Consider the following 19,038-nt stretch of genomic DNA (forward strand, 5'->3'; position numbering starts at 1 on the left):
GTAACGTCTTTCCTCTTTTTTTTTTTAATCGGGCTGCATGATAGCTGTGACACCCTGTATAAGTTCACTTTAGTAATATTCACTACAGTACACTAACCATAGTCACAGCTTCGCTGGCTTCCACCTTCACAATATTGGAAGGGCACTGGATTTTTTTTTCTGTAAATTTCCTTCTCGCTGATATCAGTAAATAAAGAATGTGTGGTATTTAAGGTATTGAAGCGACTGTATATGGATGCTATGTCAGCATAGCAAGTAGTCATAAGCAATAACCCCACAGATAAGTGGGAAATACCTGTATGAAAGGAACAAACTCCGATGACACCTAAGCATTTCTTATGGGTAGTGAATGCGAAAAGAATAATGCCCACTGCAACGCCATTGAGCGGTCCTTCGAGTTTTGCGTTGCGAGTGATGTACCACAGCGGCACATGCTGCCCAGGCCAGCAAACAACAGAAGCCTACAGTGCCAACGTGGCACGCCACCGACGCGGTGAAGTGCGGCGTGCACCCTCGCGCAACATCTGGCGTACTACTGGGACAGCAGGGTTCCGTGTCGCCCGCTCTGCTCCGTCGACGTGCGCTCGTGCCGTGGCGTCGCAGCCAATGGGAAACTAGGTGCCGTTTCTCCGCTACAGACACCGCCGGCCTATTTGCTCAATGGGAAGAAAATATATCACTTACTGAACCGGTCAAGCTCTTTTGGAATGAAGTATTTATCAGCGTGGTAGTAGCGTAAGGCTCCGGGACAGAAGGAAGGTCCTTTTTGTAGAAAGATGCCATGTTGTAAGTGTCCACTTCTGCATAGTCACAGGCATCGATGCCACAGCTTAAAGGTGCGTAGACACTGTAAGCATATAAATATAAAATACCTTAAGCAGAGACGTTTTATTAAATGGAATTTACATAAAAACGTTTGTAACTAACATATTTAGCTTTGTATTTCAAGAACTTAAATTTGCACCTTGCTTAAGCAGTTTAAATAAAATGAATGCTTCATTTTCGTGTAATAATTCTGGCCTGCTCATCATTTAGAGTACCTTTTAAGGGGATTTTGACGTATCACTTAAACGGAACGTTTGCGTTTTGCACGAACGCTAACGTAAGTATACTATTTGCTGAATGAATAGCAATTTATTCATTACCTTTTTTCAGTATCCAGTCTGTTATTGAAACTGAACTGAACTGAAAAAAAATTGAACTGTCATGGCTTAGTAGTCAAATGTTATGCTTAGCATAGTGTTGTCTTTCATTATAGCTTCTGATTTTACACAAGGAGATTTTAATGGTTTGCTCTTTATATACAGATCTGCATTCAAAAAGTAGATACATTAATTGAGTATTAGGGATACAATAACGCAATATTTCACGAAAGTTTTGACCCCATGGAGCCTTCTTGTCCTGTGCTAAAACTTTGCACAACAGTGTTTTTGCATTTCACATAATTATTACGAAGCTTCTTCCCACAATCCACTTAAAGAAATTTTCAAAGTAACGTCGTTGGACTTCCATACAAATTGAAAAAAAGTTCACACAAATAGTTACCAGCTAGCAAAAGCAAAGTAACTTTGACAAAAACCAGTTTAATTTATTAGGCACTTTTTTACCTGGCGTGTGCTTAGCAGCAGGGTTTGCTACATGCGCTGTTGTCCTCTGAGTTAACGGTAACCTGCTGCACTGGCAGCTAGGTAATGTGTCATTTTTATTGAGCAACTTAAACAATTATGTAAAGGTCACTGGTTGCTCACCTAGAATAGTTAAGATCATTTGAAGCACTGCTCATCTTGTTAACAGCCTTTGTTTCACAGAAGGGCTCCTTAGATGAGTCAGAAGCTCTCCAGGCACTATGGTCAATCCACAAGGCATCGTGAGGGCTCAGGCCGCCAGGGTTAGAGAACGAATTGAAGCAATTTCTGGTATTGGAGGGAGGGAGAGAAGTTAAGAATGAATTATTCTCAGGCCAGGTAGAGTCATTTGTTTTGCTTACGAGTATGCAAAGATATATTGAGTTACGTCGAAGCTGTAGAGTTTAGTTTGGCAATACAGAAACAATAGCTTAACTGAGATGAGGAAACCACAAAACAAACATCACACACAGCTGTTATGATGTCCTCGTCGTATTAGCGAGTATGCAGCAATTAGCCATGCACCACCTAGCTCAGAAGGAACCCCTGTTTCTGGTCAATGTTAAGTGCGAAGTGTGGAACACAACCGAAATAAAAAGTGAGCAAAACTACTCACCTGATGTCTTCTTGCTTATGTGCTGGAGCTACAAAAGAAGAAAAAAAGCTATAAATATAATTGCTTATTTATAGAAGCAGGGTGGCTGAACGTAATAAGCTAAGCATGACAACTTTGCCTTAAAGCTAAAGACCAATAAAACTGGGTGACGAGATCCGATTTATGGCGGTCTAGTTATACATTCCGCATATTTTAGTCTTAAGAGTGGTAAGGGTTGGTATATATATATATGCAAAATTGTGACAATCTCAAATACTTACCTGTGATAATTGTCTTTGCGTGTTCTAGTCGTCGTTTCCTTATTAGAAATATCACGAAGATTGTGACCGCTGCTAGCAGCAATAATCCAAAAAGTGCAATGAACCATGACTGGGTCACGATGTTTTGCAGGGGAGTAGAAAGTGATGTTGAGGACGTTGGGCTTTCTGTAATGCAGAAAAAATAATTCGATGGCCAACCACGGGCATGTTATTGTAAACTATAACCTACATATATGTATCAAATAGATGTAAAATAAGCTAAAATGACAAAGGCTGCATTTTTGAATCTGTATTACAGTCCTACAGATCTCAGTGACAGACATAATGCTGCAGTTTTACTGTATTTTAGTACTTTACAGAAAAGCGTCGCTTGAGAGCCTGCTTAGTTCCAAAATATTTTCTTTATCACTAAGTGTTCGACGAAAAGCCTTGAAGGGAAAGAAGATTGTTTGCACTATTGTAACAAATAAATTCTTGCACAGTGCTTATACTGCAAGGTGTCACATACAAAAAAAACTTTTCATCAAATTGGCAAGTTAATTAGAGAAGAACAATATTCACAAAACAGAAAATTTAGGTGAGGGGAACTGCTTGTATTCAGCACGAAGGCACCTTAATTACTGCCTTCCAGGAACACTTGCAAGCACCTTTAAGAGCAGTAGTTTCTTTTTTTTTTATCCTGACAAGGTACTACCGTGCCAAAATACTGCATATTTTACGACCCCTACCTTTAATTCTTGTGCTTGACGTTAATTTGTTTTCGGAGTGGTTGGTTAATGGTAGTTATATTAGAATCAGCACCCCCCCCCTCCCACCCTAATAAAACTTTAAAAAAGAAACAGTCGCAGCAGTGCGGACCTACACTGAAGATTTATTTTCGATGCAAAAACATATGCCGAGGCAAAATAAATCTTCAGTTGCAAGTCAGTGCTGTGTGTCTCTCTTTCTTGTCCAGTATCCTGCACCGTTTCTGTTCTCAAATTCCAATTTTGGCTGCATTAAAGAAGGTAGTTCCTTGAAAATGTATTCTAAAAATAACAGAACTAAAATATCGGTGCCTGAACAAAAAGACACCACGTATATAGCGTTAAGCAAGTGGAAACTTGAAACAAGTACAGCATTTCTGGAGATAGAAAGAAATTGGAAATTACGCTTTTTAACATCTAGGTATTGCACACACGTAGGCAGCAATGATGCCAGCGCACGTTCCTTCAAGGCTGTTGTAAAATACAGCTTTTTTTTTGTAGACGGTATTTCACAAATTTGCTTTATTTTCTACAGAGCTTTCCTGAAAATGACTTTTGCCACAACTGCATGCCATAAATAATGCATGTGACTGATTGCAGTATTTTAGCTAGGTTTACAAGAGTATGTTCATCGCATAAAAGTGCACAACTTAAGATAGGCGATAAATTCCTAAGTTATATCAGAGTGACCGCACAAGCACATCGCATTTATTAAGAAATCTTCTTTGCCATGCGAATTTGTCAGAACTCAGTGAAAATATCTCTACAAAGCTTGCAAATACTGGCAAAGACACATCAATTGCAATAGTGTTACCGAGGACCTGTTTCATACATGGGGTATGTTGATACACCATACCCCAGGAATATGGTGGCAGTAGACAAAGTACACAAAGTCAGTTTGGCCTACATTTTATCACACTCGGCGCTTCTGAAACGCAGCCTAGCATTTGTTTTAGTTTTAAAATCAGATAAGAATTGAAGAAAATATGCAGAAACCATCGGTGGTGATTTACAATGTAAGTGAATGGCCGAACGCTTCTATATGAAGCTATTCACTTTCATATAGAAATTATGTACTTGAAAGCGTATACTTGTTGCAGTGAGATTATTTAAGTAGTGCCTGTTAATTCATGCGATTTTATCACACCTCAGGCGCTCTTTAACACTGAAAGCTTTTCGCTTTAAAACTTCAACTAACCCATCTTGAAGTGGACGGGGCTGCTGGCTGGTCCCCCACCAACAGTAGTCACGGCAACCACGTGTGCTTCGTATGCGGCTCCTGCCTTCAGGTTGCTTACTGTAAGCTGTTGGCTGTGGAGTTTCGTGCTTTGATTGAAACGGAGGTCAGAGGCATTTCCATTCACGTACACCTGCAAAGAAAACGTTAATTTCTTCGGTAATGCAAGATCCGCTCGCTATTCTTTGGTCAGTGCGTTCACCCTTTACCCTGCATAAGGCCTTCCTAGAGCGTACTAGTTCTTTACAAAACTAACTGTGCTACTGAGAGAAAAAAAGTTCACCGACGATTAGGAGGCTCCCAAATGCGAAATTTGAGCGCAGCTGTATACGCGTTTTCACTTCGCGTGTCAATATCATGTATTATGATAATATGCGTACACGGTTTATATTGGGAAGATAACGCTGTGAATAGCGCGCTTTGTTTCCGTACAGACGACGCGCGCTACTCTGGCGCCATATCGTAGCCATCGTCGTCGCACAGCCCTTCCTGCGCTGAACTACGCTTATCTTTTGACGATTTCGTTCCACCAACGACGAGAGCGGTCCTCTATCGTGGGGAAATCGTGCCACCAGTGTCAGTGGCGACGACACTCAAAGGAGCGTAAGATCCCGCCTTACTCGTAGCCGCTCGCCATCACCCCTTGCAGGAGCAGTGACCCTGTCACACACGCTGGTAGCGCTGTAGTACCACGGACTGACCTCAGCAGCTGACGCTGCGGACGAGCGTAGCCCTCTCCACCTCACGTCAATCTAGACCCCCCCTCCCCTCGGAAGCGCAGATGAGATCGTCCACGCTGTCGTGTCGTCGGCAGCCAGGCGCATGCGCAGGCCGTTTCCCCTCAACTCCACCTCCACTTTCCGCCTCGCGCGCTCTTTTATCTCCCGCTGCGCTGCGCTGCGCATTCGCTTTAATCTTTCGCTGTCCTCGTTCGCTCGGTTACGAGGTACGACGCCGAGGCAAGCCGACGCTCAACGCAGGAACGGGCGCCTAAAAGCTGCTCTCCAAAAGATGCTAACTCTTTCTTAACTTCGGGCTTTCTCAATAACAGACTTTTTCATGGCACGAGGATAAAATAATTCAACTCATGATCAGGTTGCTACATATATTAATGGCATATGCATTTGAGTCGAGATGAAGAGCACTTCAATCCGGAGCTTACTGTCTGCTGCAAGCATCAATGGAAAAAATCATGGATAGTCAGCTTTAACCTACAGGTCTTCATTTATAACATCTCTCATAACGAACACTTTTTTTCGGAATACCATTTAATACTGTGTGCCAAGCATCAAGTACATTGCGTTCATACTGTTCCGCTGTAGCACGTATGATTTTTCTGGAGTACTGCAGTTGTTATTAAGCTGTTTTTGTGGTTCGCGTTATTGTTATCATAATCATGTCGTAAAAGAATTTCGATAGTGTTACGATACTGGAATAAATTGGTCATTATAGCTGTATTGTTTACGTTGCCTGATCCAGCATAAACCAGCTGCTGCTACTAATAATCAGTCCAGCTGGTGAGTTACATTCACTGAAATTGTTTCCTTTCTCCTTGCTAGTTTTATTACCATTATCTAAAATGTAGCTGAAAATAGTAAATGCCTTTTTTGTACAAGGCATGGATTGTATCACTCGCACTAATATCGCCATCATTAAATTAGCACAACTTGCTGGCACAGATGAAAGTGTGCAAATGAGCATCATTGTTTGAGTACAAATTAGCTGATGCCATTACTTACATTGTATCCTCTGAGTCTTCCATTGCGATGCTGAGGAGGTGGAGGTGACCAGAATATAGTCGCAGTTGTGCTGTTGAGAACATGGACCCCCACACTGTCGGGTGGGGCTGTTGGCACTGCAGATATAGTTTTCCTGACATTAACACCTGTGTTCATGGGTAATTTAATTTTACACATCGATAAGTGTATCGCTTCCTTTTTTTGCTATTCTTAATAGATATGCATTTAAAACTGTCATACTTCGTTTTGCTGTTCACTCTTACTGCAAGGCAGCTTCATCGTATTAGCGGACATAACGCAGTGATGCTAAGCTACTGCAGATACCGATAGGGTAATATGGAAGGGCTGGGTGGAGGAAATGTGGTAGTATTTTATATAAACCAAGAACATTTGTTTCAGTTCTGGAAGTTTGAGAGAGGCCTCTGTTTTATATGATTTCGTGGAGTGAAAAACAATACAGGGAGTAATGAGTACGGCGACAGCAACTCTAAATTAAAGAGAGAGTGAGAGAGACAAACGTTGGGCTTTCAAAACTGAACTTGCTGGAACCCTGTGCGTGGGGATTAGCGAGAATCTCCTTTCGACAATTTATTGCGGCAATCACTGCGTTAGATTTTTCAGACCCTCTTCAGCCGCCAATTTTTGGTTCAGTCTTGTGCCTCTGCGAAGGACCATTACGATCAAAAATTTGAAAGTAAATAATTTATTTCTTGAGTATTACGTGCCAAAAACCATGATCTTATTTTGAGGGACACAGTAGTGGGGAGCTCCGGAATAACTTTGACCACTTTAACGTGCACTCAATGAACGGTACACGGGGGTATTTCCATTACGCCACTATAGAAATGTGGACGCCTCGGTTGGATTTGAATCCCTAAAGTCGCCATTACGACACTTACATTTTGATGACAATATGAATATCATATCTCGTTTCCGTATCTGTTATTGCGCGATCAGGATGGTACTAAACCACTAATTTTACGCTGTGGTGGCAGCCAGCAACAGAAATTTCTACAAAAGGAATATTTTAAAATCTCGTCATAACGAAACTCAGTTATAACGAAATTAATGGATATGAAGTAATCGTATTTCCCTTGAAAATATTATGAGTTCAAAGTTTGCAGTCAACGAAGCAAAACTTTACATTAAATGAATGTAACGAACTTTTTGTACCCAATAATGAAGATTTAGCGATTATTTTACGCCGATAGGCATAAACCTGACGGCGCGTGACGCTGATTATTACTTGTCTGAATCATCTCTTTCGGCGGCAACGCACTCATTCTGCAGCTGCCGCCACAATGATACGACTCCAAGCACGTACTCGCTCGCACTTCCGGCAGAATGAAACGCGAACAGCGGAGCGCGTCACCTGCGGTACGTAGGTAGATATGGTCGTCTATCAAAAGCTCCCAGGCCACAGTATGCGCGAAAACGTTTGCATTGGGACGGGTGGCGGGGCGTCTAAAGTTTCTTTGACACTCGGAAGCTGCGGGTGGGGAAGACATGTTCATTTCGATCTTCAGAACCATGGAGCTCTTAGAATAGGACATAAGCTTTGCTAGAACGCTCAATGATTTTTCGCTGCTTATAAGCGTCCACCTTGCGAGCAGCGACGAGGGTTGTAAGAAATCGGACGCTTGCAGCGCTCCGCCGGCACGCTCACGAAACACTGCAAAACCTGTTAGGTCACCACTTGGGCGCGCACGATGACGGAAAAGACAGATCAGCGTTGACAGCTGCACTAGAGAAAGCAGTCAAATCGCTGACGAAGGCGTCCAATAAAACATGTTTTGCGGCAATTCGGCAATGCGCCGCATGCTTATGCATCGACTTACCCAGTGAATACTGCCGGCACATGCTCGCCTTCCCTGCCTGGCAAGGTTGGACAGTGGCCAATGACGGGTAATTTTTGTAACTGATAGGATCAATATAACGAAATAAATGCAAGCTCTCATCTAACTTCCTTATAGCGAGGTTTTACTTGCTAGCATTTAAACATGCATTAGCTTCTTAGGCAGGACAAAACGTGTATTTATTGGAACATGTCATGTCAGTATATGTTTTCTTACCGTCTTCAAGCGTTTGAACACTTCTCGAGTTGCTGGGCGGGCCTTCAACACTTCTGTAGAAGGGCACAAGAAAGAATTCGTACTTCGTGAACTTCCTAAGGTCGTTCAGTACATAGGAGCGGGCTCCATCGTTCAGCACGGTAACCATGTTGTACTTCTGCGAGACACCGCTCATGTCCTGAAACCACACGTAAAAGCCCTCCACATAGTCCTTGCTGCCTTGAACCTGCGTGATATAACAGAGTAGGGGAGTCAGTGTAGTTAATAAAAGATAGATGTAGAAAGGGCCGCACTCTAAATTGGCTAGGTTGATTGCTTGATATATGTTTTTACGCAATTGAAAAAGTTTGCCCTAATAATGTGCTGTCGGCTTCTTGACCAACTATAGGTTGATTGTTGTGATGACATATTTGGAAACAGATGCACGCATACACAGAGAGAAAGTGCAAAGGTCATTGATCATAAGATCCGCCAGTATGGTGGCGCCATCTAGTTAACATGCCTGCAACCGCCGCGTGCGACGAGATGCGATTCAGACGCGATGCAATTCAGACGAGGCGCGCAATCAACGCTATCCCCATGTTAGATGTGCAACACGTATTCTGGGTACCTCTTCAGTACACGTTATGGCGTCTCTTCGCAAGGTACAAACCGTTGCTGAAGAAGCGAATCGTAGAGCTACGTGCGTGGTTACAACCAGGCATCATCGGGCTCAGCAGACTGCTGTGCAGAGAACATTACAAGCCGCAGCTCGCCGTCGACGCCGACGCCGGGCGGACAGTTCAGATCGTTCTCGTCAAAATCGAGGCGATGACACTTTGCCGCGAAGACTTTGTTGTAATTGGAGCTACTCTTGCGCCACTCAACCAGCTTACGCTGTGACTATGGTGAGTATGCCGTGCAGGCCAGTGACTTTTTTGACCTCACATAGGTCATTCATGTGACTGACCTTCTGCTGTGCTGTTTTCCTTCTGCTTCCTCGTTGCAAAAGCGCCTAATTAATAGTGAGGTGAACGCGCCTAAAATGCAGCAACTGGCTTAGCGGTTATATAAGCCTATTTGGTATAACTTGTGCTTGCCTAGCTTACATTTTGCATAGCAGGAACTCATGACGGACAATTGGGAGTTGGCTGCCCAGCCCAATTCATCTCTTACTTCACCAGAGCAGTGTTGGAGCCTTTATGAGTTCCAGAAGGGTTCACCAAAATTCCGATTCGGGAAAACTGGATAATGTCCACCAAAAGGCCGTATCTTATACCTATAAATAAATCACCTAGTAGGCACTGTTCTGCATGCATGCCAAGGTGGTCACAAAGCGTTCCTTTATGCGCTGAAACTCAACAGGAGGTGCTTTCTTCGTTGGCTTTGTTAAAGAATCAGCCTGAGTCAGCTAGAAAGAGCCGCCTATACAAGGCACGTGGTCTTATGCTCCATCTACAACAAGTGAAAACCAATGGCATGCGCAGAAAATAGCAATACATGACATAATTCACCTTCATAGCACAGCTGGGTTTAAAAAATACTGTAAAACATGTTATGGCAAATGAATCACATCATGGAGGCATTGAAGATACCTTCCAATTCAGTTTCACAGCTGTTGAACTGATGGCACGTATGTCTTGAAGGGTCACCACACTGGCACTAAGCTTCGCTCGTGCTTCGTCAAGGTTGTACTCGGGAAGAAAGTGTGGCGTCGTTCCTGAAGGTAAAAAATAAACAACAACAAAAGCGTCTCATTACATCGAGAACTTTCAAGCCGGAACATTAAAATGAAAGGAAGTGACCGTTCCAACAGACAGGCCCGCAGCACATGCCTAACATATGCAGCGCTCTGCATTCCCAATCTCAGATTTCATTTTGCTGCACACTACAAGTTAGACCAGCCACGGCCGCTGGATAAAAAAAAAATTGGCTGTGGCTTAACTCAGTTATGCCTGGGTGTGCGTAGCGAGAGGTACGGATAATCTTATGGTTTTGCTTGGTTCTCTCGGGTTACATCTTTATCGTCTAGCTTCGTACGTCTGAGAGTTTAGGTTTGGTTGTTACCTCTCGTTAAGTTATGGTTACATTAAAGACTAGACATTTTTAAAGTGTAACGTATTTATTTTGAAAGTCTTCATCTTGTTGTTTCTCAATTGTCACAAAGACGGCCCGATGGTCGTTGAAGCGGGAGGATACGGGGTTGTCGTCCAGTGACTTGAACACGTTTCGGGTGCTATCCTCATCTGAATTCACTCGCCTGGCCACTTCGTACTTACGACGCCTCTCGAGGCGTGCAACTCGTTCTTCCTCCGTCTCCTCGGCTCGCTGCCTCCTCTTGTTTTCGTCCCGATGATGGAGCCTGGCTTCTTTCAGTCTCTCCGACTCACTTTCCATATCTGCCGACGAATCCCACGGAGCCGCCCCTTCTATAAATACGAAGCAACGCCGGCTCCTCCTCTGTTGTTGCAACGCGGTTTCACCAGCTCCTCATCTCACGTCATACCAGATGGCGCGGCGAGCGGCGCTGTCAGCTGCGGTGGTTGCTAGGCAATGGGCCAGCTCGCGGTACGGCCACCGGCCACAGCGAAACGGCAAGAATACGGCCAATGTAGCTCTCGCTACAAAAAAAAAAAAGGTGCGGCCTGCCGCTGCATTGTCGGCCGCTTGGCTGGGCCGAACGGCGCTAGCCATCGGCGATGGAACGCGTCGGCTTGCACGCGCGACAGCGTTCCAAGCACGTTCCTCACGAATTTGTTATGCCGATGCCAGACAACAGCCCCCGACGTGTGGCGCCGCGGCGGATCACACCGTTTTCGATGCACGCGGCAGGCGGCACCTTTTTTTTTTTTTATCCAGCGACCGTGGACCAGTTATGTTTGCCATTTTGGCAAAGTCGTCCACTCCACAAGTACCCTTGGCATAAGGCAACAAATTCGCAAGCTCTTCAACCAGTGTAGCTTATTAGCATGAAATGCGGCAGCCTAGAGAGCCTAGCTAGTTTGGCACAGCACCAGCATAATAGTAAGTCTCCACAGTGACGCGGTGCAATGCAATAGTTGTGCATAGTACAGAAGGCAGTGATGTGTAGAGTAATTTCGAGATACATTTGTACACTGATGTGTGGTCATCTCTGCCGTACCACACAGCCAAGCAAAGCATTGGTTGATTTAATCAGCACAGGCACTTTTTTTAACAACGATACCTACCTAAAGTTCGTATAGTTTCGGAGGTTGGGCTGGGAACACCGAGACCATGAGAATTTTCAGCTCGTACGATGAAGATGTAGCGTGAATCAGGACGCAAGGCTTGGATAGTGTGCATTTCAGCAAGAATTCGATGGGCTGCCAGAACCCATCCAGTTTGGAGGTCGCTGCTATAGTACTCAACTGAAAATGGAAAGACGACACCAGTGACAGTGCCCTAAAGTTCAGAAAACGTACTCGATCTACTAGGCCGATAGCTATATCGGGAGTGACTGACGCCCAAACGCCATCCAATGAGGAAATGCTCATAAGTAAGACAGTTTCATCGAGAAGAGGCCCTGTCCTTGCGAATAGAATTTTGAATACTTGTAGCTAATTTCTGAAAAGCTAACGTATACACCCCAAACATGCTTACTTTTAAAATATGCACATTTTAACATTTTGATAGATAACCGGCCCTCCAGGCCCTTTATATCGCTAATATGAGACTTGCAGTAATTTGTCACCTAGTTACCACAAGCGGTGCCAACAACATGCTATTGAGGAGCCAGGTGTCATGTTGCATCGTCTATAAAATGATGTCTTACGCAGAGCTTAAGTGTATATTTTCTCTGCAAATATTGATAACATCAATGTTACTTTCAGAGCTAACTAAGAACAACCATAACATCAAAGCGATAAGCGACGCTTCAAGCAGTTTATGGGAAATAGCACCGCTTATACCAATAAAAAAGTGAAACTGCACACGCTTTTAAAAGTTCAGGTATTTAAAGTGTCCTTTTATAATTTTTTTCACCTCAATGTCATCACTGCCAATAAATCGTGTTGAAACTCGTTTATCTTAAAGTTGTGTTAGATAAGAGGGTGAATGTATTAGTCTGTGTCATCGGTGATCTGTGCTATCCTTGTTCTCGCTGAATGTTAACCGTTTAACTCGTTGCATCACTTAGATTGGTTATAATATTCATGGTATTTCTGTACGACACAGCTACACAGGTTGTATGGACAAAATAATGCAACCCTGACTTACTTGTGTACCCCTTGAGGGATGATGCACCCACTTTCTCGCTCCTTTTCCAAGTTAGGGTTATAGAAGTCTCCGTTGTGTTTACCGCCACAGGTTGTGAAGGAGGTCCGGGGAATGTGGAGGGGTCAGGAGAACGATGAAAATTCACGTTTGGATTGTGCGGCGAGTCAACAGTGAGAGACGCAGTCCAGGACGTATCGCCGCTTTCACTTGAAGCTTTGCAAGTGTATGCACCGCTGTCCAACAACTGGAGGTCTGTGAAAGTGCAGCACCAGATAGGAACACGTTTCAACGGCTGGTTATTGGTTGACAGTGTCATTCTGTAAATATGTTGCTACAAATGTAACAGAGCACTTGTAGCGTATACTGCCGTCGGAAGGAGGCACTCTACTGACTTACACGAACAGGTACTTGAAAAGACCGCCTAATAAGTGCCGCAGCTGCTCTTTTCTTTTTCTTTTTTGCACATACCAACGTTGAAGAAAATTTTTGTTCATGAATACTAAAAGTGCTCAGAAATGCATGCTCGTTAATGGACACTTCGCTGCATGATACTGTTGCACTACAAGAAGCCTGCAGTTTATGTGTGAAATGGCGTGAACAAGGAGGGAGAACAAAAGTTCGCTTAGAACGCACAGCTAATTTTTGCCGTTTTGAACACCTAGGCGTCCCATTACTATTTAAAAAAAGTATTGAGAAGTTTAGTTTTATGCACTTTCTTAAAGGCACTTCTAGACACCGAAAGCTCAGCTGACTGGTTGTGTTCTGATCGGGTCTCTGATTATCTGAAGAGATTATTTATCTATTTACTTTTCTCAATAGAAGCTATTTTGCTAGTTCTTTCCGGTTACAATTCCATGCTTAGAGAATAGAATAAAGAAAAAAAGCCAACAGCTTTAGACAAGTCAATCCGGTGAAAACATTCATGGCTTGAGTCGACCGTAAGGTAGGCAAGTTTATAAACGTGCCAAACATACTTATTCTTGGTTTTATTGAGAAAGCCAGCTCATAGGCTGATGGACTATAAAATAAAAAATAGACCTAGGATGGTCCTGTGAAACTGGCTGTGTATCTTGGGCATCACACGTCTTGTACAGGCCTGATCCATTATATATTCAATTATGTAAGGAGAGATACGGCAAGCAAAAGCGAAGAAAACGCTGCGTTGAAGATGAATGTTCTGTAGCTGATTTAACTTATACAATAAGCCGAATATACCGGCGTTTTTCAGCGATATACCAACATTTCGCACTGTATATAAAATTTCAAACATAATGCGGAGCTGTTCTCGAAGGCGCCACTTCCTGACCTTGAATCTGCAGCATGCCAGACTCTAGCTGCGTGAATCGGGGCCGATCTTCAAAGCTCAGAGGAGACCCGTTGTACAGCCACTGCACGGAAGGCGTGGGCGTTCCGGCAGCTTCGCACGGTAGCTGGGTTGCCGTGTGCAGCGGCAGCGTCTGGTTGGCAGGCCCCAGTCGTATGATTGGCGGCGGGAGGTCGGCGAGCGCCGTGACCTCCAGGTGACCTTTAGCCATACTCGAGCCAACAACGGACAAAGCCGAGCAGACGTAGTAGCCGCGGTCCTCCTTGCGCACCCCGGTGATGGTCAGCGTGCCCTCGTGACTAACCGAGAAGCGGCCGTGTGACTTGCCCGGAAACATCAGCACCTGTGTCGGCGAGACAACCACATAATTTCGCGAACGCGCCGGCGACAATGATACGACCACGAAAAATCGATGGCCGCCGCTGCACCAGCTACACGTAAGGGGCGCTAGTTCATCGCTATGGGCACAACCTAATACCGAAGAGGGCCGAGGCATGAAAGGAATCACGTTGCTTATCTGCCTGAAGAAATCAATGCCGCAGGAAATTTTTGCTTATGGCCCTATAAAATCACACATTGGTTATTTCTTCGCAACCCGTCCCGTTTAACGCTGCCGCAGGCTGCTTCACACTTAGGGAAAACTCGGAGCGCCTTGCAAGCTCCTTTCCCAAGCGTATCACCCCTGAAAGAAGCCGAACGCCAGGCCGGGGTACGCTTGTACCCATTTGAACCAGTGGGTGCCCGGCGGCGGTGGGAATCGAGCCCATAACCTCCCGCAGCCGAGGCGGGCGCTCTTCCACGAGGCCACGGCTGCGGTTCCCTACACCGACATTGGTGAACCCCCGATCAGAGTTCTAAGTGACCAGTTTATCATCATTTATTGTCGTAAAGGTAAGCGCTTTCTTTGTTGGACCTAGCTATGCTTCTTCGTACACATAACAGAAAACCAGCGCTAGAAGACAGGACAAAATAGGAAAGAGCACAAAGACAATAACTTCATTCAGTTGTTAGTCAACGCAATATCTGTGTGCTCTTTTCTATCCTTTCAGGCGTAGTCTAGCCTTGGTTTTCTGTGATCATGAAGCAACCAGCCCGTCAGTCAATCGCACACATGTTTTAATCGCGTTTCTTTAGCATTCAGTCTACAGACAAGCCTTAAGATGCGAGAAGTTTGTGCTTGTCAGGAGGTTGCGTGTGTATTGTATGCGTAGGACATAGAATATGCTCTATCGAATTCGCAAATGTGTTAAACAACGGTGACAATCACCTGGTTGCCTTCTCGGGTCCAGAACACGGAGGGTGGCGGGTTGCCTGTTGCGAGGCAGTCAAACTTGGCGACACCGTTGAGCCCCACTTTCTGGTCCTGGGGAGTGAGGCGGAATGTCGGACGTGCTGGGATGAGCAAGAAAACGAAAGAGAGATGTGTGAAAATCATGCCCATGTTCGCATACCGGTATTGGTGTTTCAAGTGCTTTTTGCTAGCTGGGGGGAACATGTTGGTTGGACACAGTTTTCGCGCCAGTTGAAGTTACAGCAAAGACGTAGTGTTCCTTATGTAAAAATTACACTGGCATATCAAATATAGATAGGCAGATAGATAGATAGATAGATAGATAGATAGATAGATAGATAGATAGATAGATAGATAGATAGATAGATAGATAGATAGATAGATAGATAGATAGATAGATAGATAGATAGATAGATAGATAGATAGATAGATAGATAGATAGATAGATAGATAGATAGATAGATAGATATGCTTCAGTGAATAAGCCGAAGGAGAATATGTTTGGGCGGAAAAGCATCTCGCACCGTATTTCTTCGTACAGAGGTCGACCTGTTTTTTCCACAAAAATGTGACTCAACATGAGCTGTCGACCTATATTGGTGACCAAAGAAATTCAACCTATATACAGGAACAAAGCTGGTAACGTACCGAGGTAACACAGTTTCCTGCCTGCCATAGGACCAATCTTGAGATTATACATCCTGGTGTTGTGAAATGCTGCATATTCAACGCACTCGACGGACCCGAGGACGATGTCGTTTAGGAGGCCAAGGACGCATGTGAAGATTCCACGAGGACGATTTCGCCGGCAGTTCCGACGAGGGTGACGCTTGTGGCATCGGCTGGAGAAGTTTAGTAGCCGAGCTTACGGTAAACAGATGTGCGCAATATTTACCGTTTGTAGCTTTGCTAAAAAGACGTGGGTTGATCCATATTCTATTTCTCGGCGAGTTCAGTAATAGGGCCGGCCTATATTCGGGGTCGACCTAGGTTCTAGTAAATTGAGTGCATGCCTAAACATACATAGTTGCAGTGATCGCCTGAATGTTTGTGAAGCTATTTATGGCTGGTTAACAAGCCATGCTGTGATAAGTTGCATGAAGGTACGACTACTCACAGTGCACAGTAAGTGTCGCAGAAGCAGAAGCTGAGCCAACAATGTTTTCTGATTCACAAATGTATGTTCCCTCATCTGCGGGAGCGACATTCTTGATGTGCAGACTCTTGTCCTCTTGAACGTATGCCCTGAAAGAAGAGAAAGAGTGATGTTAAACATTATGAATTTTAGTGCGCGTTGCGAGATGTTGACGAATCGACAGAAAAAAGATTGTGACCTCAATATATTGGCACACACGTTCAAAAAATACTGGTCGCATAGTCAGAATAAACGCGCACGGAAAGATTTGTATAAAAATTACAACAATGAAACAACGGCAAAAAATTAATGGGACAGGCAAACTTTCTTTTAAAGGACAGGAAGCGCACGTTCTTAGGTTGCCATTATGACAAAATGAAAAAAAAAACGGAAACACACATTGAACCAAATAAAACGCGTCCGGTAGTTTAAAAGAGAGAAAAAAAACGCAGACGATGAACATAATTGAAGTGCAGGTCGAGATAGTATGCCCGCCAGCTTGTATTCTTTGTTTTCTTTTTGTATGCCAACTCCTAGAGCGCCCCCACAACGACTGTGCTTCTCCGTATTAAAGGTTAAGGTGCAGTGAAATACGAGCAAATTTTTGAAGGGGCATTGTTTCAGGGAGGGCTTTCAAATTTTTGAAGCCCGCATTGATGTCTCTTTTTAGAGCGCAGCTCTTAGGCACCCTTTCCTGCGTCGAGCAGCGTCGTCAGCCGTCGGCGTCCTCGGCGTAACCGAGCGAACGAGCACAGCGAAGGGTGAAAGTGAACGCGGAGCGCAGCGGGAGATGAAAGACGACGATAGCGAAGGGAGCGCGAGGAGGAAGACGGAGGAGGAGAGTATGGCGAAAGCGTGAGAAGAGCGTAGTGGCCGCGCAATGACGGGCTCTGCGGCGACGATGGCTACGAGATGGCACCAGAGTATCGCGCATCGTCTGTTCACCGAGGACGCCAACGCTGCCATATATGGAAACAAAGCGCTGCATGAGCGGAGGTCTGTCTGCGGCAGCTCCCGTGAATCACACCCACGCGCTGCCTCTCGCGATCACCTGATTAGCGAGGCAGTCGCGCCACACTTCGCTCCGGTTGAAACGTGCCGCGCGAGACATATTGTTCGCGCCAGCCAATATATCGCGAAATGAAAACCCTATAGAGCTACATTTCACATTAGGAACTATCGCAATCATCGGTGATTTTTTAATGCATTAGTTCTCGGTAAACATGTTGCCTGCGTTGCATTTATTCATTATTTTCACACAATAATTACTGACCTTGGTGAGCCCTCCGCACAGCTGCGAAACCTGCGGTGCATGCTGTACGCTGCCGTGGACAGTGATAGCTGTCCGTAGCACCTCTCGTGGATAAAGAGAGATACTTACGAACGTAGTGAGTGAGCCCCATTATGAAAAGGTAGTAGGGCAGTTCATTACACACGTAGAGGGCGATGCACACGAGGCTGATCTAACGTACGGATGTCCCCTAATGGCGGGTGCGTAAGCCAGGTTCTCCCCAGAAAGATGAAATGACATCTGGTGGTTGTCCTTTATCGTCAGTTATTAGCGAAAGGTGAATTCGCCTGACGTAGCTGTCAGACGTAGCGCCTGACGTAGCTGACGTAGCTCGACCATTTTTGTCTTTTCATTTCAAACATCTTAACATTTTTTCAATAAGACTGAAGGGCCACGGTGAGTGGAGACAAATTAATCAACACTGGGGGTACAATAAGACATCAGCCCGAAGCCTTGAGCCTGGAACCAACATTCGGATAAGATACTTGTCCAGCCTTAAGGATTCCCTTGTTCGCCTAATGTTGATCTAAGGTTTAAAATCATTCTCGCTCATTTGAAATCAAAATTACGGTTTGCACTCGCGTACTGTGACCAGTTTCACAATATTTGACGATTTCCATCCCAAAACAGTGGGCTCCTGTATTAATTGCTGTCGCCTTCTATAAACACCCGCCAAAATTTCAGCACACTGCGCCTCACGGATCTTTAGCATCTGTTGGCCCACGGTTATCACGGCCATATATCTCTGAGCTACTTCTGACGCCGTTTGTTCCAAAATTCTAATTTAAACGAATTATCTATCAAATAAAACTTCCACCTAAGGCACATCAAATAAGGAAATATTGCTTTAAGGTTTGACACAATACCTCTTGATACGAATGGGTCTGCGCGTAGCTAGCTTTATTATGCAGCCATAGCCGAACCTCTTTTATTGGACGCCTGCCAGATTCTTATCGACGTTGTGTGAGTAGTTCACAGATCAAATGCGTCAGTTAGCTTCTGATTTCCCGCGTGTTTTCATTCCTGTCAGGAAAAAGTAAGCTATAGCTCCCGTTGTCGGCGACCTTCAAGTGACCTTGAGCCAAAGCCTGAGCCATTATCCGGGAACTCAAACGAGAACATTCATGCATGGTTGAGAGAACAAAACGAGATCATCCGGGCAACCAGTCAAAAGTTTAGAAAATGCAGTCGCTGGCCCACAACCCTATGTACTGCACCGCATTTCATACGCTAGTTACTTCCCCAACAAGTTACAAAAAATATTGCTTCCCATTTATTTCTTGTGTTTGTTCATAGTATTCCTCAAGCTGTAATTCCTAGCACGCTGAAGCTTTATTTCTCATTTCCTATAGCGACGTTCAAAAGGCAGATAGAGGGTCCCATACAACTTTTGACGCTGAGACAGGGTTTCTTGTGATCTTTTGAACGCCAGCGGCCCGTGAGTCGTGAGCGGTCCGTGACAAGAAAAAGTAGCTACAGACGCTGAG

The 19,038-nt window shown here is 44.6% G+C and overlaps 1 protein-coding gene across 1 annotated transcript in view; it reads right to left on the reverse strand.

The window, feature by feature from the left end:
• LOC119456678 (roundabout homolog 1-like) overlaps positions 1 to 19,038 on the reverse strand; it is a 216,142-nt gene that overhangs the window by 17,174 nt on the left and 179,930 nt on the right. The window contains 13 exon segments of the mRNA XM_049668845.1: positions 685 to 847; positions 1,749 to 1,913; positions 2,242 to 2,269; positions 2,502 to 2,666; positions 4,446 to 4,617; positions 6,224 to 6,339; positions 8,296 to 8,521; positions 9,870 to 9,994; positions 11,484 to 11,663; positions 12,511 to 12,762; positions 13,817 to 14,177; positions 15,102 to 15,226; positions 16,243 to 16,370. Coding sequence (XP_049524802.1) covers positions 685 to 847; positions 1,749 to 1,913; positions 2,242 to 2,269; positions 2,502 to 2,666; positions 4,446 to 4,617; positions 6,224 to 6,339; positions 8,296 to 8,521; positions 9,870 to 9,994; positions 11,484 to 11,663; positions 12,511 to 12,762; positions 13,817 to 14,177; positions 15,102 to 15,226; positions 16,243 to 16,370 — 2,206 coding nt within the window.

Source organism: Dermacentor silvarum, chromosome 6, assembly GCF_013339745.2.
Source record: "Dermacentor silvarum isolate Dsil-2018 chromosome 6, BIME_Dsil_1.4, whole genome shotgun sequence".
NCBI classification, from domain to species: domain Eukaryota; kingdom Metazoa; phylum Arthropoda; class Arachnida; order Ixodida; family Ixodidae; genus Dermacentor; species Dermacentor silvarum.